Source organism: Metopolophium dirhodum, chromosome 7, assembly GCF_019925205.1.
Source record: "Metopolophium dirhodum isolate CAU chromosome 7, ASM1992520v1, whole genome shotgun sequence".
Classification (NCBI taxonomy): domain Eukaryota; kingdom Metazoa; phylum Arthropoda; class Insecta; order Hemiptera; family Aphididae; genus Metopolophium; species Metopolophium dirhodum.
The window spans coordinates 11,639,557-11,658,119 of NC_083566.1; the positions used below are offsets into that span (position 1 = coordinate 11,639,557).

Sequence of the window (18,563 nt, forward strand, 5' to 3'; positions counted from 1 at the left end):
CTCCATATGACTCAAACTTTGTTTTAAATCAAAATGTGATTCAGAATAATTTTCTGAAAACTTTGACGTATCGTAATCGAAATTTGAACGAAAACTTCCGGAGTTATTCTATTGGAAATATTAAGGAATAAGGAAAAATTGTAAATGGATACGAGCTCGATAATTTATTATGATTCGGTATGCAGTATTAAATATTTGTTAATAAGTTAATAATGGTTAAAAATTAATATTGGCCTAATTAATATTAGTATTTAATAGACTATTATCCTTATTCCTTAATATTTCAAATAGAATAACTCCGGAAGTTTTCGTTCAAATTTCGATTACGGTACGTCAAAGTTTTCAGAAAATTATTCTGAATCACATTTTGATTTAAAACATATAGGTTGTCATTTTAAAAACAAAAGTTGGTATCGCCACAGGATACTCCTTAAATGTTGTGAAAAATCTAAGTAATCGAAATTATCGTCTTCAGTGACACTTAAAAATTCTAAAAATCAAAATTTGAATATATGCATAATTTAAGCATAAAAATGGGGTGAGCATGCTTAAAAAATCACCCTGTATATGGATTAAATCTTAAGTCTTAATCTAAGACCGTGTCTTAAAATGTATTAAATATATATCCACCTTGAGTCTGTGATAGTTTTCACGGCTTCACGCATTTCCACCGATTAAACTGCTTAATTTTTTTTGTGTTTTGTAGGTATACCTACATATAGTTACCTATAACCTTTTAAAGCAATTTTTTCATTATTTTAATTGGATTTTATTATTGCCATTATCGATCACAGTGATACTATTACAGCTTGTATGTATTCTCCCGACATTTCATCGTTTTGCTTTGAGTGAAATGTATAAGAGTATATTTTATAATGAGTAGAATTGTACTTACCAGTGTAAAGTTTCAATAACAAAATTAATTTTTTAGAAACAGTAAAATAACCAATAGGTATCTATTTCTATAAATACCGAATCGGAAGGTACAAATTGTCTCTATCAGAGCGCGTTTTGTTATTCTATGCCATAGATAATAAAGATATCTTTATCATCGCTAAATATATTTAGCCATGATCTTTATTATCTATGTTCTATGCCATGATAGCATATTGTTCTATGATGATAGTGTTGAGTTAGGGGCACGGCCACGAAAAGGTGTCACTTAGCTGATAAGAACACTGTTCTTGAAGTTTTCAGCGCTACCGGTGGTTTGATTTGGCTACACAATTTGTATCTTAGTCCGTGTTAAATGCAGAGGGCGCTGTAAACTCCAGGAACACACAGCGACCCCCTACTTTGCTTCTCATACATTCGTGGCTGTGATCATGATAAAGAAAAGGCTGTGATAAGCTGCTCGTTTCCACACAGAATAACGTTTCCACTCCATTATATCTATTAGTCCGTGATTAGGGGATTTTAATTTTTAATTAATTCATCTAAACTTGTTACTTGTTTATCAGTATTTGAGTATTCAGTTATATCAGTAATCAGTAGTCACTGCTCATTCCTCAATACCACGGCTTAATATATATTACTATACTAATATATATTAATCCGTGGTCACTACTCAGTAGTCACCTTATTAAATTATTATTATATTAATATATAATACTTATCTATGGTAGTCACCCAAGTCGGTAGTCAGTACATAGTATCTAGCTGTTTTGTTAGTACTTAGTCGTAAGTACTCATTAGTATTTACTATTTAGCATAGATTAAAGAATACCTGAATACAGCAGCTGCTGAATAATATCATACTACCATAGCCTGATTGCCATTTAGTACGCTATCTGTCTTTCCTCTCGATATGTGTCACGTGTGTCCCCTGTTTCCAATATCATTATTTATTTTCGTAAATTAAAATTTAAAATCTCAGTGTTCAGCAGGCGACGTCTTGATCACGGGAATTGTAAATCATAACAATGTATTTAAATATATGAAAATTAAATCTGAATAATGAATTAATTTATTTTTATGATTGTTCTATTGCATATTGTGTAGTTATAGTAAGAACTAAAAAACCTTAAATTTTTTACCATTAAACCTTGTAGACCGTAGACTGTAGTTAATAGTTATTAGTTTGTAAATATAGTACAGCATATTGATAATTTATAATGTATAATCATGACACTTGACATTTTCCCCTTCTACGTTTAATACCCCATATGCCCTTATATAGTAATATAGTATTATAGACTTAAGAGTACAATACTTATCAATTTTTATGTTATATCCTGGTCTTATTATTATTCACTGAGAAACTAATATTTTTTGTCGTATTCCATTGTCAATTATTCATGAGCTTATTTTCATTTTCATAATATTTGTACGAATTGCGCCACTGTACAATGTACAATAATGTCCCAGATACAGTCCGGTTAGATTAAATATTAATTACAAATTATATATGTAGGTATTAAATAATAAGTTTAATCAAAGATAGGCTGAATATTTTTTTAATATATTTTAGTAATTTTTCTGTCAATTTGATAACAATTTGTAAGTATTAAAATTATTTTCTATAGTATTTCATCTAAGGCACATAATATTTAAATTGTTTACTCAATAGATGTGCCTATAGGTCCATGTATGATCATTGATCTGTATACTTCTCAATAAGTGTTTTGATTTGTTTTTACTTTCTCAACAAATAAATATTATACAATTTGTATATCATAACTATTGTTTCAGCTAAAATATACCTATTTCTTAGATTATTTAAAGTTTAATGTATTTTCTATTTTGTTTTAGAAATGAAGTTAAATCAAGAGTATTGGGTATCAGAACTACCTAAACCACTTACATTTATTCCTATTACACAATTAGCAATTCCAGGTATTATTAAATTAATAACTTTTTGTTGTAATTAATGTGTGTAAAGTTAAGAGACTGAGAAAGCCATAATAGTATACCTTAATATAAGTTATTACTATGTATTTGTTAAGACATTTTTTTATATACCTATATAAACTGATAAACTACGTCTTAGGATCTCACGATTCATTTTCGTACACCATCACACCACATAGCAAATTAGGGCCAGATGCTTCAAGACTTGTAAAATATTTAAACTGCCTGTTAGGACCTGCCATGCGCCGATTTGTCTACAAATGGTCTATTACTCAGACATGTAATATTCAAACTCAACTGAATCTTGGAATAAGGTAATTTAGATATTTATTTTATTTGTATTTTTAACTTAAATCAGTTGGTTAGTCGTTCCATTTTAGACTCACAACAATAATTATGGTTGGTTTCTGAATTGACCAATGATTGTTCTAGTTTGTGTGTAAATATTTAAAGTTTTTTTTACATATATTTAGTGGCGGATCTAAGGTTTTCATATGGTGGGTGCATAGACCTTTTACCTACTACTTAGTATAAGGTCTATGGGTGGGTGCTATAGGTTAGCTAACCAACTTATCATGAAGAACGGAGTAAGAACCAAATTAACCTATTTTTTGGTAGTATGTAGCTTTTTAGTTAATAGGTCCAAGGTATGTAGCATAAATTAAAATATAGGTAGTCTACACCAGCTGTGGTCTACAATTAATAATATGTTAAGTTCTAAGTGATAATTGATATCTAAGTAATTTATATAAAAAAAAAGTTTTATATGTGGAACAGTGGGTGCCTCAGCTCCCAAACAACCCCCCCCCCCCCTAAATCTGCCACTGCATAATATGTTAATCATATATTTCTTGGTTAATATGGTCACTGCATAATATATTAGCCATGTATTTCTTGTTGAATTTAATATGAAATAAGAAATAAATATACGCACGTGTCCCCCCCCCCCCCCTTACCGACATTAAAACATACAAAAACCTATACAGCTAATGGCCATAGATGCCTGGCTTAAGATCAAAAACGAGAAAGAAATACTCACAGAAATACAATTTTTTTCAAAATTGTATTCTAAAATTGTTCATGAAAATATTTTTATTTCTTCTTCAGGTATTTTGATTTAAGGATGGCTACTAAACCAAATGATACCAATTTTTACACAGTTCATGCACTTTATGGTGATCCAGTTACAAAGGAATTGGTGAATATGAAGGAATTTTTGGTGACACATACCAAAGAGATTCTCATATTGGATTTTCAACATTTTTATAATTTCTCAGAAGCTGATCACAATCGATTATCCACAGTTTTGAAATTACTATTTCATAATATGATTTGTCCCTATGTATATTCAATTGAAATGCTTGACTTAAATACAATGAGAGCAAATAATTGGCAGGTAATAAAATAGATATTAGTATATTTATATTACCAAAAAAAATTCATACATATTATAGAGCGTTTAAAATATAATAAAATCTTTAAATGTATATTCATATCTGTACATCACTTATATTTTTTTCTTTTCACTTAGGTAATTTAAATTAATTTTGTTTGTAAAGTTTCTATTTTTAAGTTTTCTTGAGTAATTAATACAATTTATAGTATCTAATTGAAAATTTTTATTATTATTTGTAGGTAATTATTGTTTATAGACATTCTCAAGATGACATATTTTGGCCATCTTCACTTTGGCCAACACCATGGCCACAAACCACATCTTATAAAAAATTAATAACATTTTTAGAATGTGGTCTCAAACAAAGAAAAAAAAATGCAGGATATGTAACTCAGTGTCTATTTACTCCAGATGTAAAGTTTATAATGAGATATTTTTATTTAAATCTTCAAAATTGTTGTCGTTCATTAAATATTGCAATACCTAAATGGATAAATAATCAAAAAATAGGTAACGAGCATGGTGTAAACGTCATAATTGCAGACTTTATTAACAACAATGGATTTAATTTTTGTGATATTGTTGTCCACCTGAATTATAAATGTTTAAAAACTTTAAATAATACACATGTTTAGTTTAGAATAATTTTTAATGTTTACTATATACATATGAAAATATTTTTATTTATTTTGCTATAATATGTGCTAACTCAGTCTCATAAAAATTTTTTTAATGAACTAATTACAAACAAATTGGTAAATATTATTACAGAATACATTTAAATGACTAGTAGGCTACTACCTGCAATAGTCCACGAAGTATTGGATAATTTGAGAAAAAATTATGAAGAACGATCTTGTGTTGAAGAATTATTATTAAGCTTGAACTCGGTTTTTGGTTCTACATTGACTGAACATGCTCTTGAACTAATTGATGATGGTAGTGTGTTTTTAATTGTAAGTCATTTACGAAGCATACTTCAAATAGTTGGCTCAAGAGGTGATATTTATACAATAATGGAAACAGCTAACTTTTGCACATGCAATTTTTTCAAGCATCAAGTATTAAAAGATAAAGCATTGTGCTGCAAACATTTTTTAGCTGCTAAAGTAGCATTAATTTTAAGAAGTTTTAAAACCAAAAATGAAACACCTGAAGGTATAACTTCAATTATGATTTCTGCATATAGTAATCAAGAATTTTAATGAACAAGTATTATTTATAATGAATAGTTTTAAATGCAATGATATATTTTATATATATTATAATTAAATTGTACAAACATAATACACATTGTATTATATAGTATTGATATAAAATGGAAAAACAAATGTAAAAATACTTTTCATTGAATAAATGTTGAGATAATTTTGTAATTAACTCTTTTATTATTCTATTTGTAAATAATATATTAATCTAAATAAACTTAAGATAAGTACCTACTAAATTGTATATTTTCTTATTGAATTCATATTACAACAATCATTGGGCACTCTAATAATGGCCAGATCCAGGAAATTTAAATTAACTGAAAACTAAATTTGGCGTCAGATTTTATGTCCAGGGATATCTTATAATTTATTTTTCAATTAGTTATTTTATTATTTATTATTAAAGTTATTTCACTATTATATATTACTATATTAGTAATATACTAGCTGTGGGTTGAATTCTTTTTTGGCCGAAAAAACTGCATTTGAAAATTTTATTGTGATGTATAATGTCATTATACAAAATATAATAATATATTAATATATTTTAAAAGTTTTAACTGTCTAGTGCCTAACCACAAAAAATATTGAGATGTATTTTGTCGAAATTTGAACTTTAAAAATAAGTAATAACTAAAAAAAAACTGTGTTTATGTATATTTTATTTTATTTGGTTACAGTATGAATGTATACATTTTATAAGAGGTCAATTCACTCTAATTTTTAAACTAACTAAGCTAAACGTGATCTGTTGATCATAAAACTTGCTATGTGCTATATGTTACACACTTGTAAGACGGAGACACATGTGGGTACCACGTTCCCTTAATTACTGTCATAAAATATAACAAAATAAAAAATAGATTTTATAGAGTGAAGTTAATTACAATTAGTTATGAACAGAATTAAGATCGTTGCTTATATAGATTTATGGCATGTAGTGGTGGGCCAAGAGCAGTGTCAACAAATTTTGATTTAATAATTAAATGTTAAGAGATTATATACAATAGTTTAATATTTATGAAACAGAATTGGTGACATTTTACTCAATATTCTGTGTCCGTGGTAGAAATAAGCTAGAAACAAATTTTATTTTTATAAATAATCTAAAATTATTAAGTCCACATTTCATTTATTGAACAAAAAAATGCATATTTTGTTAATTTAAAATAACATCAATTAATTGAAATTAATATGCTGTAAGACTGAGGTTAATCTAATTATCTACATATAAAGCTGGGTCCACACTTGAGCAAAATTTCATTGTTTAAAAATTTGCAGCGCAAGCGATCCATAGGCCAATGTATAGCTGCATGCCGTACACCAAATCTTATGTGACGCACAAATAGTGTGGATGCGGCTTTATATTTCAATAAAATATTTACATTCCCTACCCATAAGAAAAAAACATGTCACAAACTTTGATTACTATAATTGCACTTAAGCTGCCACGCACATTTTTTGAAACATATATTTCAACAAGTTAAGAAATATGGTACAAACATTTTTTTAGGGTATATCCTGAAGTTTACGTTTTTATGTTATAGGACACTGTTTGTTCTCCCGATTATTTTAAAAAGCTATAAAATAGGAGTTGATTTTCAGACCATTTTTTCTATAATAAAATGTATTTCACACTCAAAAAAAACACATTGTAAGATTAATACATTTATTACTACGCTCAAAATCCAAAATTCATAAGTGTAAATAGATCAAAAAGCCAAAACAATTATACAATGTCTAGAAAATAGCGATATAAAAATTTAGTAACAATTTGAGCTTTTACAGAGAATAATTTTTTATCTATATAAAAAAAAAATAATTTTGTCAAAAGCTAGTGGTGTTCCATACTTTGGAAATTATATATCCAAATTATAAACTAGATTCTACTTTTAAAGTTGAATTAAAACTTTTTTTCTGTTTTAAAGGTGATAAGTGATAACAAAGAAAAAGAAAAATATACTTGTCGATATATAAAAATAATATTTAATTGTAAAATCAATACATTTATCCATCCGCTCAGAATCTAAAATCTTTAAACTATAGGTTATCAACTTTCCTCCAAATAAAATCCATTCTTTTATTTAAGGAATTAAACATTATGTATTTTGTTCTTTTTAAATTGTTTTAAAAACATTTTGTATTTAACAAATTAGTTATCTTGTTTTTTTTTAACAGAATAATTTTCTTTTTATTCCTTATGGGTTGTTACTATGCTTTTTGTTGATGTTTGTTTCATCTGTTCAATCTTTTCAATGTTGATAGAATATACTCTAAACATTATAATTATTACAATATACTTACATATCAAAAATATCAAACCTATAGATTTTATATTTCGATTAGTTTTAGGTGATACCTTGAACTGTAATTTTTTCCTTGCCTCCTAGGATGTTTAAAATTCTTTAGCTGTATTTTAATAATAAAATATATTTAATAAATAGGTACATCAATATTTATTATAAGTTACACATGATTTTTTTTATTATTATTCAAATTCAAAGTAAATTTAATTATTCATTTTATAGATACCATTATATAACATTTTCATTATTATACATACCTATTTTAGTACCCATATTATTATAATAATTGTTTGTATTTACCCTAAATTTATCTGTAGTATTTGATAAATGTTTCATCTTATTTAAATTTGAAAATTCTTTAGTTTCTTTTTCTAATATTTTATCACCATTTACTTCTATTCTTTTAAGTTCTTGTAAAGAAACCGGTCCAGAATACAAAGGAACAGACATTAAGTCAAACAATCGCCACTCAGTATTCGATGTTGTGTTTTGTTTAACATAATTAACCTTATCATTAGAATTTATAAATTCTGAGCTTTCTAAGGAATCAATGGAAAAATCACTGCAACTCATATTATCAAGAAATGAAAAGATAAATAGAATAAACAATAAATTTATTAACAACTAGTTGGTATAGAAATTAATGTTTGTAAATAACTATTATTTTGTTTTGTTTTATTGGTATGGTATACATAGCGCAACCATATGATCAACTCCACAACTTACACGTTTAACAGCAGCACCGACTGAAACCTTAAAAACAATATATAAAAATTCAATATTATCCCAACTTTGCTGTTTGTTATATTATTGAACATAAAAACTATTTACTTGTAAAGGAAAATATTGGTCTTTTGTATGGCCAAGACCTAATTGGCCCCATTTATTTTTACCCCATGTGTATAGATTTCCTTCAGATGTAATCGCGGCCATGTGAAATACACTACTATACACAGATTTCACTCGGGTTTCAGGATTATATTGATTTCTACCAAATAAAATTGATGGTATTGGAGTAGGTTCACGGCTTTGGTTCATTTCAGGGCCCTTTCCCAGAATACCAAAACCCCAAACAAAGACCACACCTTCATCTGTACAGGAAAATTGATCAGATGTAAGTAATTTTTAACATGATTAAATTACCTATCTATGTTTACCATTCAATGCTATACAAGCTGATCCAGTAGCACCAATATCAGTGATTTTACCCATACCTTTACTCAAAGGTAATTTCCTTGGTATATTTACTTGATATTTATCACTATCTAACAGTAATTGACCATACTCTGAATTACCCCAACCAAAAACCTCACCTTGATCTGAAAAAAAAAAACAATCATTCAAATCAATCAAAAAGTATAACATTTTATTAAAGGGACAATGTAAATTATTGCAAAATAACCTGTTTATAATTTTTTTCTTTTCTTTTTTAATCTATATAATCAAATATTTTTTTCTTATTTAAACACATTCTTTAAGTATTTAAAAATGCAAAACATATTTGATTAATAACTTACCATTTAAGGCCAAGACACAATCAGCCGAAGATACTACTTTTACAATTTTTTCGCCTTTAATGTCTCCTCCAACAATAGTAGGCTGTGATTCATTATTATAATGGCCTAATCCAGTTTGACCATCAGCACCCCATCCACATGAATATACTTTACCAGTTTTAGTTATGAATAAACTAAACCAGTAAATACATTTAAACTATCTGTATGATATATAACACGAGACAATACAGTACAAAAAATGATTTACCTATGATCTTGGCCACAAATTATCTTTGAAATACTATCATCTAATGTAATATTATTCACATTTCGTAGCTTACTGAAGTCTTCATTTTCAATAATTTTTCGTCCACATTGTCCATAACAATTACTACCTAAAGCATATACACCGTCTGTGTTTGTTAATACAAGTGTATGAGCACGACCAGCAGCCACTGCTTTTATTTTAGTATTTGGTTCTTTCAAAGGAAGTTGAATTGGTACAGTGGCTAATATCAATCCTAAAGGATACCCTTTTCGGGGATCATGATACCCTATATAAAAGTAACGGTAGAAATAAATATTAACATAATTAAAAAACATTTATTATTAAGTCCATAAGAAATATTACTGTTAATTTTAAAAATATTCAACCTAAAAAACTTTTACAATTTACCAAAATGTGCAGTTCTTTATAGTCTATAACAGTACTTACAAATTACAATTCTTCATACATTTATAGTTAATCACATTTTTTCTCAGGGCATGGGTCTAGCCCACCCATTTCTAGATCTGCCTATACCTTATGTGGTATACAAGATGATTTATGTTTCAATATAATAAAAATTGTGATAATTGATTTTCAATCCCCACCAATTAAAAATTAGGTTTGAAAAGAATTCAAATATTAAGTTATTAATTTTGCATATCAAAAATGATTACCTATCTGTGAATCTGTATTTAAACCGCAGCCAAAGAGTTTATATTGATTACTTTCAACAGCATAAACTGTAAATCCATAACCGCATGCTAAATCCTTGATCTGGAAAGGTGTGTTTGTAAGTAATAAGTATATAGTGTGTTTAACAATAAAGGTCATTATTGGGGCCTATTATGGCTCAGTGGTTTTACATAACAGATCTTAATGATATTTCTATCTTAAAAATTTACTTATTGAGAGCAATTTAAAGTTTTGATGTAGTTATCATAATTTTTTAATAGTGTATTTACAATTTTACAAAATTCTATGTGAAGTAGGATAAAAGATGGAATTTTGTACAATTATTGTAGATAGACAGTTAAAAAATATGATAAAAACAACATCAATAGGTAATTTTTCAAAAATAAGTGTAATATAATGTTCTTTGTATGATAAAAATGTCTGAATGAAATTCAGGGTCATGTGTTTGAAATATTTTGTTTTACCTTGATTGTTAAACATACTCTCCTATACCTATACTTTTTATAATACAAATATAATTTAGTTCATACTTTATGAGAATATGAAAACCTTAGTCTCACAGGTCTGTATATGAACTGTATCTGACGCTCTCTGGATCTGATTTTTAAATCACCTAGAGCACCATGTTCGGCCATACCCCACACATATAACCGCTGCTGATCTTTAGGTGACTCACTATAAGGTGTCACTGTAGGAAAAAATAAGTATTTAAAAAAATAACTCAAACATAGATTAATGAACTTCATATGCATCTTACTAAAAGGATCAATATTTTCAGGTTTAACATTGACACCAACATATCGTTTTGAACATAATGCACAACTCGTCTTCTTTAATAAATTAAATAATTTTGACGACAATTTACTAGACATCACTTATGAATTACTCAAAAAATAATTTACACAAATTATAAATTGATACAGAACTTTATTCCTGTAATGACTACTGTTTTCGAGCACCGACGCATCATATTTAAACATAAACTTTTAAGTTATAGTAATTGAAAATATTATAATAGTATAGCAATTACCTAACTTTCAAATACTATTGAACATTTATAAATTCAGAAGGGTAATAATTGATTAAGACTTAAAACTAATATAATAATTTATAACTATTAATTAAAATTTGGATTTGGAATTTCGAAAATTCAAAATTCGTAAATGGACGTATTATAAATTATTTTCGATTCGGACGACCGGACCGGACCACGATTTAAGATAGTACGATTGCCCAACGAGTTATGATAACACGGTATAAGCAGTATAAAGTCTAATATCTTAGTCCGTGGTCCGTGCGGTGGCTGGCAGTTGTCCGAATAATGATAAAGACCGATAAGAGTGGTTGTACGGTGGTTAATCTGTGGTTACCCTGTGACCAACTTGAGGTGGTGTTGCACAGCAAGTCGGGGGATATTTTCGATTTGCGGAGCGGAGCGACGGCGCCGAGGAGCGTAGCGACGAGTGCCGCTAGCATGGCATCACTGTACGATGTTTTTTCAAATTGGTGTCACTGTAAAATGCTGGTATATGCTGGTATGGTATTGTGGTATAAGCTGCCTTATCATTTTTCGGACAACTGCCCCCTACCCGGTCCGTGGTATAAGATTTAAAAGCCTAATCCGGATCTAGTACTAGCGCTTCTGGCGGACTATGTTTTTTTACGTGTCATTCATAGATTTATATCATATTATATTATACTAGCTCTAAGTGAAACTCAGGGCCCGTTAGACTCGCTGAGAGTGGGTACCGATTTTGGAGAAAATGTAGTTAGAATTATAAAAGTCGCAAAGGTTGGATGATGAAAGTTTAGGATTTGTGATAAGGATTAATGATATGGATTAGAGATAAGGCTTGCCGCTTTGGCGGGAATGTTTAAGAGTTTGAGCGTCAATAACGTTGTAAATGGATAGGCTGGATACGATCGCCAGGATTACCTCCCGTTTGTCCACTGCTTTTGGTTGTTAAAAAGTGTAGAGTGGATAGGTTTATTTGTTTGTATAGTTATCGGTCATAAAATCACATAGGTAGGGGATCCGACTGTGTCGGATCGCGGACAATATGCAAAGCGTATATCACCGGGTATGAAATCCACCTGCGGTGGATTTTGGACCCCGTTAGTTACGTAGATAGATGAATAATCGAAAATATAGTTAGACCCCGGACCCCATATTAGTTGTAAGTGAGTGCCAATTTTGGAGACACATTCGAATTATAAATGTCGCACTTATATAGGTGATTTTGTAATAAGAATTTCTGATAAGGCCTTGCTCTTTAGCGGTCTCATTTCGAAGGCGGAAACGTTTGAAATTTGACTTCAAGTGTCTAGAAATCTCCCATGGCCCACGAAAATCGGCAGTTCAATAATGATACTATCCCTCAGCGGCTCAGCGTATGTCCGGTGCTTTTTTGTATGTGTAAGAAAATGTAAATTCAAAAACTTACATGTTAGAGTGTCCAGCTAGTCAGTCATTACCGGTATGTGCCGTCGCATGTCCGGTGCTTTTACTTATGTAAAAAGTGTAAAGTCGAAAACCGTGTTGAAGTGTCTTGCAAGTCAGTCATCTCAAGTCAAAATCGATTAATTTCCAATTAGCCACCTAGGTAGGTAATCCGATCTCGTCGGATCGCGGACAATGTGCTACAGCATATCAGGTAGGCAATCCACCTGAGGTGTATTGCAGACCCGAAGTCGAGCGGCTATAAGTGAAAACCCTATCACACAACATACGAAAAATATAAACTATATACAATATACATACAATCAAATATAACATGTATTTATATATAACAATGCAAATTTTGAGAAATGCGCAATTATAAAATAAATAACATATAGATACATTATATATTAACCAACACAATACATATAAACATGTACCTGTAGTGTATATTATAAATTATTTATATGAAAAAAGCGTGAAAAAAATGGAAAAAAAAATGCAGTTGTCAGGCGTATTCCATATGGCACAAATATGGTCGCTGCCCGGAGAGCGTACGACGGATTCGAACACGAACCTACCTAACAACCCTACGTCTATAGGGAACCTACGCCTAACATACCGAGCCACAGTTTGTGTTGACATCAACCGTCAAAACTTCAACACTTAAGCTGTGTATCTACCGAGTGACGTTAACCGATATATTCGATATACATCGATGTAATCGTATAATAAAATACGATGTACCTACACACTGTTTAAACTTTAATTGTAATTTATTCAATGATCTGACAGTTATTATTATTATTACATTATTATAATGTATGTTTGAATAATACATTTATTTAAATCAAACCACAAAATTGTGTTTACGTTGAGCAATATACCTACGTAATTAAGGACCAAACAATATATGTCTACAATAATATAATGCAATATTTATTGAATCAAAAATAAAACAACAAAAAACAGTATCCATCAGTTGTGCATTGGAACAAAGACCGGCTGACATGTTAATGTGTACAAACCGCATATACATGGGTTTCAAAAGAAATAAACTAAACGAATAGAGCACAAACAGCGATTGAAAAGACGAAAAAAGCAATAATAACGACCGACGCTGGCGTCGATTACGATGGCTATGGACCGATATCGCGTACAAATCGCACATCGGAAGCATTTAAAACAAACGAAGTGTGCGAAAATGGGGATGAGAAAATGTCGAAAATGCGAAAAACCGCGGAGTAAATAGCGTAACATTTATCGAAAAACGTTTTATTTTCGAAAAATTTGAAAACCAACCGACCGCCGCCGCGGCGAAGGTACACGATTGGACGCGCTAAGGAATCGACGGTAACGGGATTGGCGGACGGTGTTGACGGAGCAGTGTTTAATTTTTTACGCCACGGGTTCGCTGTAGCCGGCGTTTTTCGTTCCATGGATGGCTTTTACCTGGGGGGGCGCCACGAGTTCTCTAAGCTCTTTAACTCCAGGAACACATAGCGACCCCCCGCACTTTGTCACTTATACATAGTATAGTATAATATCATGTTCCACATACATTCGTGGCCGTGATAAGCTGCTCGTTTCCAGTCCATTTTATTATCTTAGACCTTACTCCGTGGTCAGATTGTCAGAATAGATTCACTATTCTATCACCACAGAGGCTTGTTGTAACGTGTATAAATTATTTATTATTTTTGTTTACCAAATAGTACCAATTGGCAATTACCGCCTACCGGAAGGAGAAGTACCTAACTAAGTAAGAGTAGAGTTGTGACCACGGACTGTGGGTTATGAATTATAAATAATTGTAATCACTAGCGAAGGAACTTATTACTTATGAATTATGGCTATAATAAATAAAAATAAAAATTTTATATTTAGAATCGCTGTACACAGTTCACGCACAGCTGACATAAACACACGAAAGTTAATGTTTTGAAAATGGAATCATTATACAGTTTACCTTTTAAAGTTCTCGAAGTCCCAAATCTGCGGTTAAAGCGACCGTCATGGTTAAAGAAACCATCTGCTATGTTCATGTATGTGATTGTAACAATCTCATACTTTTTGGTGACTGGAGGTAAAACATAATAGTGAATAATTAATACAATTATTGATAATTTGGTTTCAATTTCTTTAATCATATTATGATTATTCTTTAGGGATCATATATGACGTCATCATAGAACCACCTAGTGTAGGTTCGACTACAGATGAAAAAGGACATTCAAAACCAGTAAATTTTGACTATAATTTTTGAATTATTTTATAAGTAATTATTTTTTAAATAATGCATTGTATTAAATAGGTGGCATTTATGCCTTACAGAGTTAATGGACAATACATTATGGAAGGTTTAGCATCAAGTTTTCTATTCAACATTGGGGGTTTGGGATTTGTTATATTGGATTTAACCAATAATAAATCGACTCCAAAATTGAATCGTACACTTCTGACCGGTGTTGGATTTGCATGCATCATAGTATCATATTTTACTTGTTGGACATTTATGAGAATGAAGCTTCCGTATGTATAGATTATTGTTTCAACTTTTATGAAAAGTTATTATGTTGGTTATATATATTGTAAATAGTATTTGAGTAGTTTTTCATAATTTTGAAAATAAAGATTATAGGAACTTGTTTGTTATCACTCCACCACTGGTTGACTAATCTACTTGGACATTTTATATAAAATAATATTATAATATCATGTAAATAAATAACAAAATTCTACAATTTCTTAATTTTAAAGATCGCTGAAAAAGACGTGGCATCATATAGTCTCCATCTTACTAACATACAAAATAGCAAATTTGTGTTCAGCAATTCCAATTTTGTGCAGTAACCTTTAATAGTAGTACATTATCTGTGTTTTCACTTGATTTATTTTAAATATTTTAATTTGTAAATATAGTTTTTCAATTTTTTGGTTACAGTATGAACTACTTATGAGAAACCTTGTTTTAAGTTTTCAATCCTTAGCTGTAAATGCTTAAGTGAAAATGTTGAGTATCTACGGATGTGGGTTATTAATTTTTGATAAGAAAATTGTTCGATTAGAATTTGTAATTTTTGGATGACTATCCAATGTAGATAAATATTTTTAATTTAAATAATCATGAAAAAATATATATGAAAAACCCACAAAACTAAAATTTGAGAAAACTGCCCCACATTGTACATAAAGTGACATATAGGTAACATGAAAAATATTTAAAAAAAAAAAAAAAATAAAAGCATTTGTAAAAATGACTAGAAATGCAAAAAAAAGTATTAGATCAAATTAACATATTTTGAATCAAGTAAGCATGAAACATATTGTAAGTTTTTTTTTTAAAAATTTATATATGAAATAATTTACAACCCATACAACGTTAAGTACAATAAACAAATTTGATATTTAATGGTAAGTCACAAGAGAATTTAACATTTGTGAGCAGGCACTCAGCAGCACCACCCGGCTGGGTACATATTAAGTATCAAGGGTTTTTTTTTTTTATTTTAGTAGGTCTCTAGGTCACTGTCTTTTGAGTCTTCTACATACATTATCAGGAAGTGAGGTGGAAGAAAGTTGTTTTTAAAGTTTTTGGTTACTGTGAGAGGTTAAGTTGGTGTGAAATTTAAAATAATATAATTTTGCTAATTGATTGAGTGTAGGAATTTTCAGGTCTTTGTGAAGATTATTGTTTGTGAAATACCAAGGAGAAGATGTTATCACTCAGGGAGATGGATTGAAAAGTCTGAAGCGTATTGGTATTCGATGACTTTGCAGTGCCCCATAACTGGATACTGTATGTCCAAACTGGTCGAATTATTGATTTGTATATTATAAGTTTGTTGGATAGGGAAAGTTTGGATTTTAAGAATTTGAAAATGTAATACAAAATTCCACAGAAGGTTGTCTACCTTTATCAAAAAAAAGTCTACAAGAAAGTCAAATTAAATTTTTATGTGCATTTGAAGTTCATATTTTTACAACATTGGATATTCACTGAATCTCATGTAGCGATTTTCTTATTTTATAAAATTTTAAAACAAATAACTGTAAATACATAAAAATTTCACTAAATGTTTATATTATCATTTTTCTATACACCATACAATTTTGAAAATATTTCGAGCTGTTTGAGCTGACAATATCAAATTTTAATTGTATATCTCTAAATATCAATACAATTGTATTTGTTTGGCCAGAAAGTATTTAAATGTAATATAAGGCCCCTGATATTTTGCTATAATAACAGTTTAAATATATTAAAATTACATAGGCGCAATTTTTTTTTATACAAATTTAAAGTTTGATTTTTGATAAAATATAATTATTATTTTGTAGTTAAAAATGTATAAAATGTTATAGCTAAGGATTCAACATTTAAAACAAGGTTCCACGTAAATAAGTAATATATAAATTACTTTATTCACAGTAATATCATCAAATATACTTAGTAATATCACATAGGCTGTCTGACCGTCTTTGCTCAAAATTGTACAATGATGTAAAATCATATACAATGATATTATATAATTGAATTCAAATAATTCAAATTTAATACCATCCATTACAGTGGCCCACTTGTAACCTACTATACAGCAGAGCAACATCCACTTACCTACCTTTTTCTTATTGATGCATATTAACAACTTAACTGAGTTAAAAAATACCATTAACTTCCCCAGGCTTGGATACAATATAATATTATTTGACATTTTGTACATTTGTATGATGGTGTTAAAAAGATTGTTTTATAACCACAATACACCCTTTCTTACCAATATTTTATTTACCAGTAAAAATGCATGCATCTGTGGATCTAAACGCGTATAATGCAATAATACAAACTTATTAATGTATATATATTATGTTATTATTATCTTAATAAATACTTATTTACATTTTTGCAGGGGATACTTGAAGTCATAAGAAACAGATATTATTGAACAAATCACATTTTTTTTTTTATTTTACATATTTTCATAAGCCAATCAATATTCTCATCTTATATGTATCAAGTTTTAATAATTAAATAATAATTTAAAAAATAATAATAAAAAGTATGATGAAATTATTTTTAATATGTGTACACTATTTTTTAACATATATTTTTCTCTTTAAGCTTTTATTTTCAAAGTTTAATATTGAACATCCTGTAAAAATATAATATATTATTTATTAACACTTATAAACTTAAAATACAAATAATACGTAATTTCAGAGTATATCAAATCAGAGTCACTACTTGTATACAATTATACAATTCATTTTGCAAAATATCAGAAATTACTAAAGGAGAACCATTTTTTTATAAAAGTAAAATTAATGGTATGAAACTATCTACCATACTGCTGCCACCGAGAGACCGCTACTTGGCGGCGACCAAAACTTGTCCAATCTCACGCATTCCCACCACTAAATTTGCCCGTACGCTGGCTGCCGCCACAACTATTTGGTAGGGTGGGAGAAATTTGGGTACGAGAACGCGGAGCTCGGTCATTTGGATGCGCCAACGAGTAGCGCTCTCTCGATGGCGGCTGTATACAGTCTACTATATTCAGCTGATTCATATTGAAGTGGTGCTTAATTTATCTATGACTTATGACATAGTACATTTTTTAGATTGGGAGGGGAGGAGTATGCATTATTCTTTAAAAGGAATGTGGTGGAAAAATCAACTTTTTTTTTTTAAATGAGAACAACTTTTTTTTACAGTTAACGTTAAATACTTATTATTTTACTAAATCTTAATTTTTTAAAACATTTCCCTTCAGTATATTTAAAAATTCAATAGTTAGAATTTCAATAAATACATTATTAAAGGAAAAAATTGAGATTTTAAATGCTTGGTGAATCATGCTGGATAAATATTATATATATAAATATTGATGTAAATGTATGTT

General features: G+C 29.3%; 4 protein-coding genes and 1 pseudogene across 11 annotated transcripts; 3 read left to right on the forward strand and 2 right to left on the reverse strand.

The window, feature by feature from the left end:
• Positions 1 to 1,384: 1,384 nt before the first annotated feature.
• Positions 1,385 to 4,998, forward strand: LOC132949391 (PI-PLC X domain-containing protein 3). Of its 7 annotated transcripts, none has more exons than XM_061020257.1 (5): positions 1,385 to 1,680; positions 2,752 to 2,835; positions 2,990 to 3,164; positions 3,958 to 4,246; positions 4,486 to 4,998. In XM_061020257.1, the coding sequence occupies exons 2-5, from the start codon at positions 2,754 to 2,756 to the stop codon at positions 4,879 to 4,881; spliced, it is 942 nt and encodes a 313-aa protein (XP_060876240.1). In that variant the 5' UTR covers positions 1,385 to 1,680; positions 2,752 to 2,753; the 3' UTR covers positions 4,882 to 4,998. The 7 variants fall into 7 exon arrangements, with proteins under 7 accessions (XP_060876240.1, XP_060876243.1, XP_060876241.1 ...); XM_061020260.1 differs by lacking the exon at positions 1,385 to 1,680 and adding an exon at positions 1,704 to 2,006; XM_061020258.1 differs by lacking the exon at positions 1,385 to 1,680 and adding an exon at positions 1,704 to 1,924.
• LOC132949393 (zinc finger SWIM domain-containing protein 7-like) lies at positions 4,882 to 5,622 on the forward strand. The gene has a single exon (XM_061020263.1). The coding sequence runs from the start codon at positions 5,029 to 5,031 to the stop codon at positions 5,449 to 5,451; it is 423 nt and encodes a 140-aa protein (XP_060876246.1). The 5' UTR covers positions 4,882 to 5,028; the 3' UTR covers positions 5,452 to 5,622.
• An 881-nt stretch (positions 5,623 to 6,503) lies between these two features.
• Positions 6,504 to 8,336, reverse strand: LOC132948394 (uncharacterized; annotated as a pseudogene).
• Positions 8,337 to 8,360: 24 nt separating this feature from the next.
• On the reverse strand, positions 8,361 to 11,471 carry LOC132949438 (RCC1-like G exchanging factor-like protein). Its single transcript, XM_061020324.1, has 8 exons — positions 10,978 to 11,471; positions 10,751 to 10,908; positions 10,202 to 10,301; positions 9,528 to 9,813; positions 9,281 to 9,453; positions 8,921 to 9,082; positions 8,595 to 8,854; positions 8,361 to 8,516 (listed from the first exon to the last, which is right to left on the reverse strand). The coding sequence occupies exons 1-8, from the start codon at positions 11,090 to 11,092 to the stop codon at positions 8,439 to 8,441; spliced, it is 1,332 nt and encodes a 443-aa protein (XP_060876307.1). The 5' UTR covers positions 11,093 to 11,471; the 3' UTR covers positions 8,361 to 8,438.
• Positions 11,472 to 14,179: 2,708 nt separating this feature from the next.
• On the forward strand, positions 14,180 to 17,741 carry LOC132948294 (oligosaccharyltransferase complex subunit ostc-A). Of its 2 annotated transcripts, none has more exons than XM_061018711.1 (5): positions 14,180 to 14,473; positions 14,548 to 14,746; positions 14,829 to 14,902; positions 14,975 to 15,192; positions 17,571 to 17,741. In XM_061018711.1, exons 2-5 carry the CDS (start codon positions 14,608 to 14,610, stop codon positions 17,587 to 17,589), a joined length of 450 nt encoding a protein of 149 aa, XP_060874694.1. In that variant the 5' UTR covers positions 14,180 to 14,473; positions 14,548 to 14,607; the 3' UTR covers positions 17,590 to 17,741. The 2 variants fall into 2 exon arrangements, with proteins under 2 accessions (XP_060874694.1, XP_060874693.1); XM_061018710.1 differs by having other exon boundaries at positions 14,182 to 14,422.
• The last annotated feature ends 822 nt before the right edge of the window (positions 17,742 to 18,563 follow it).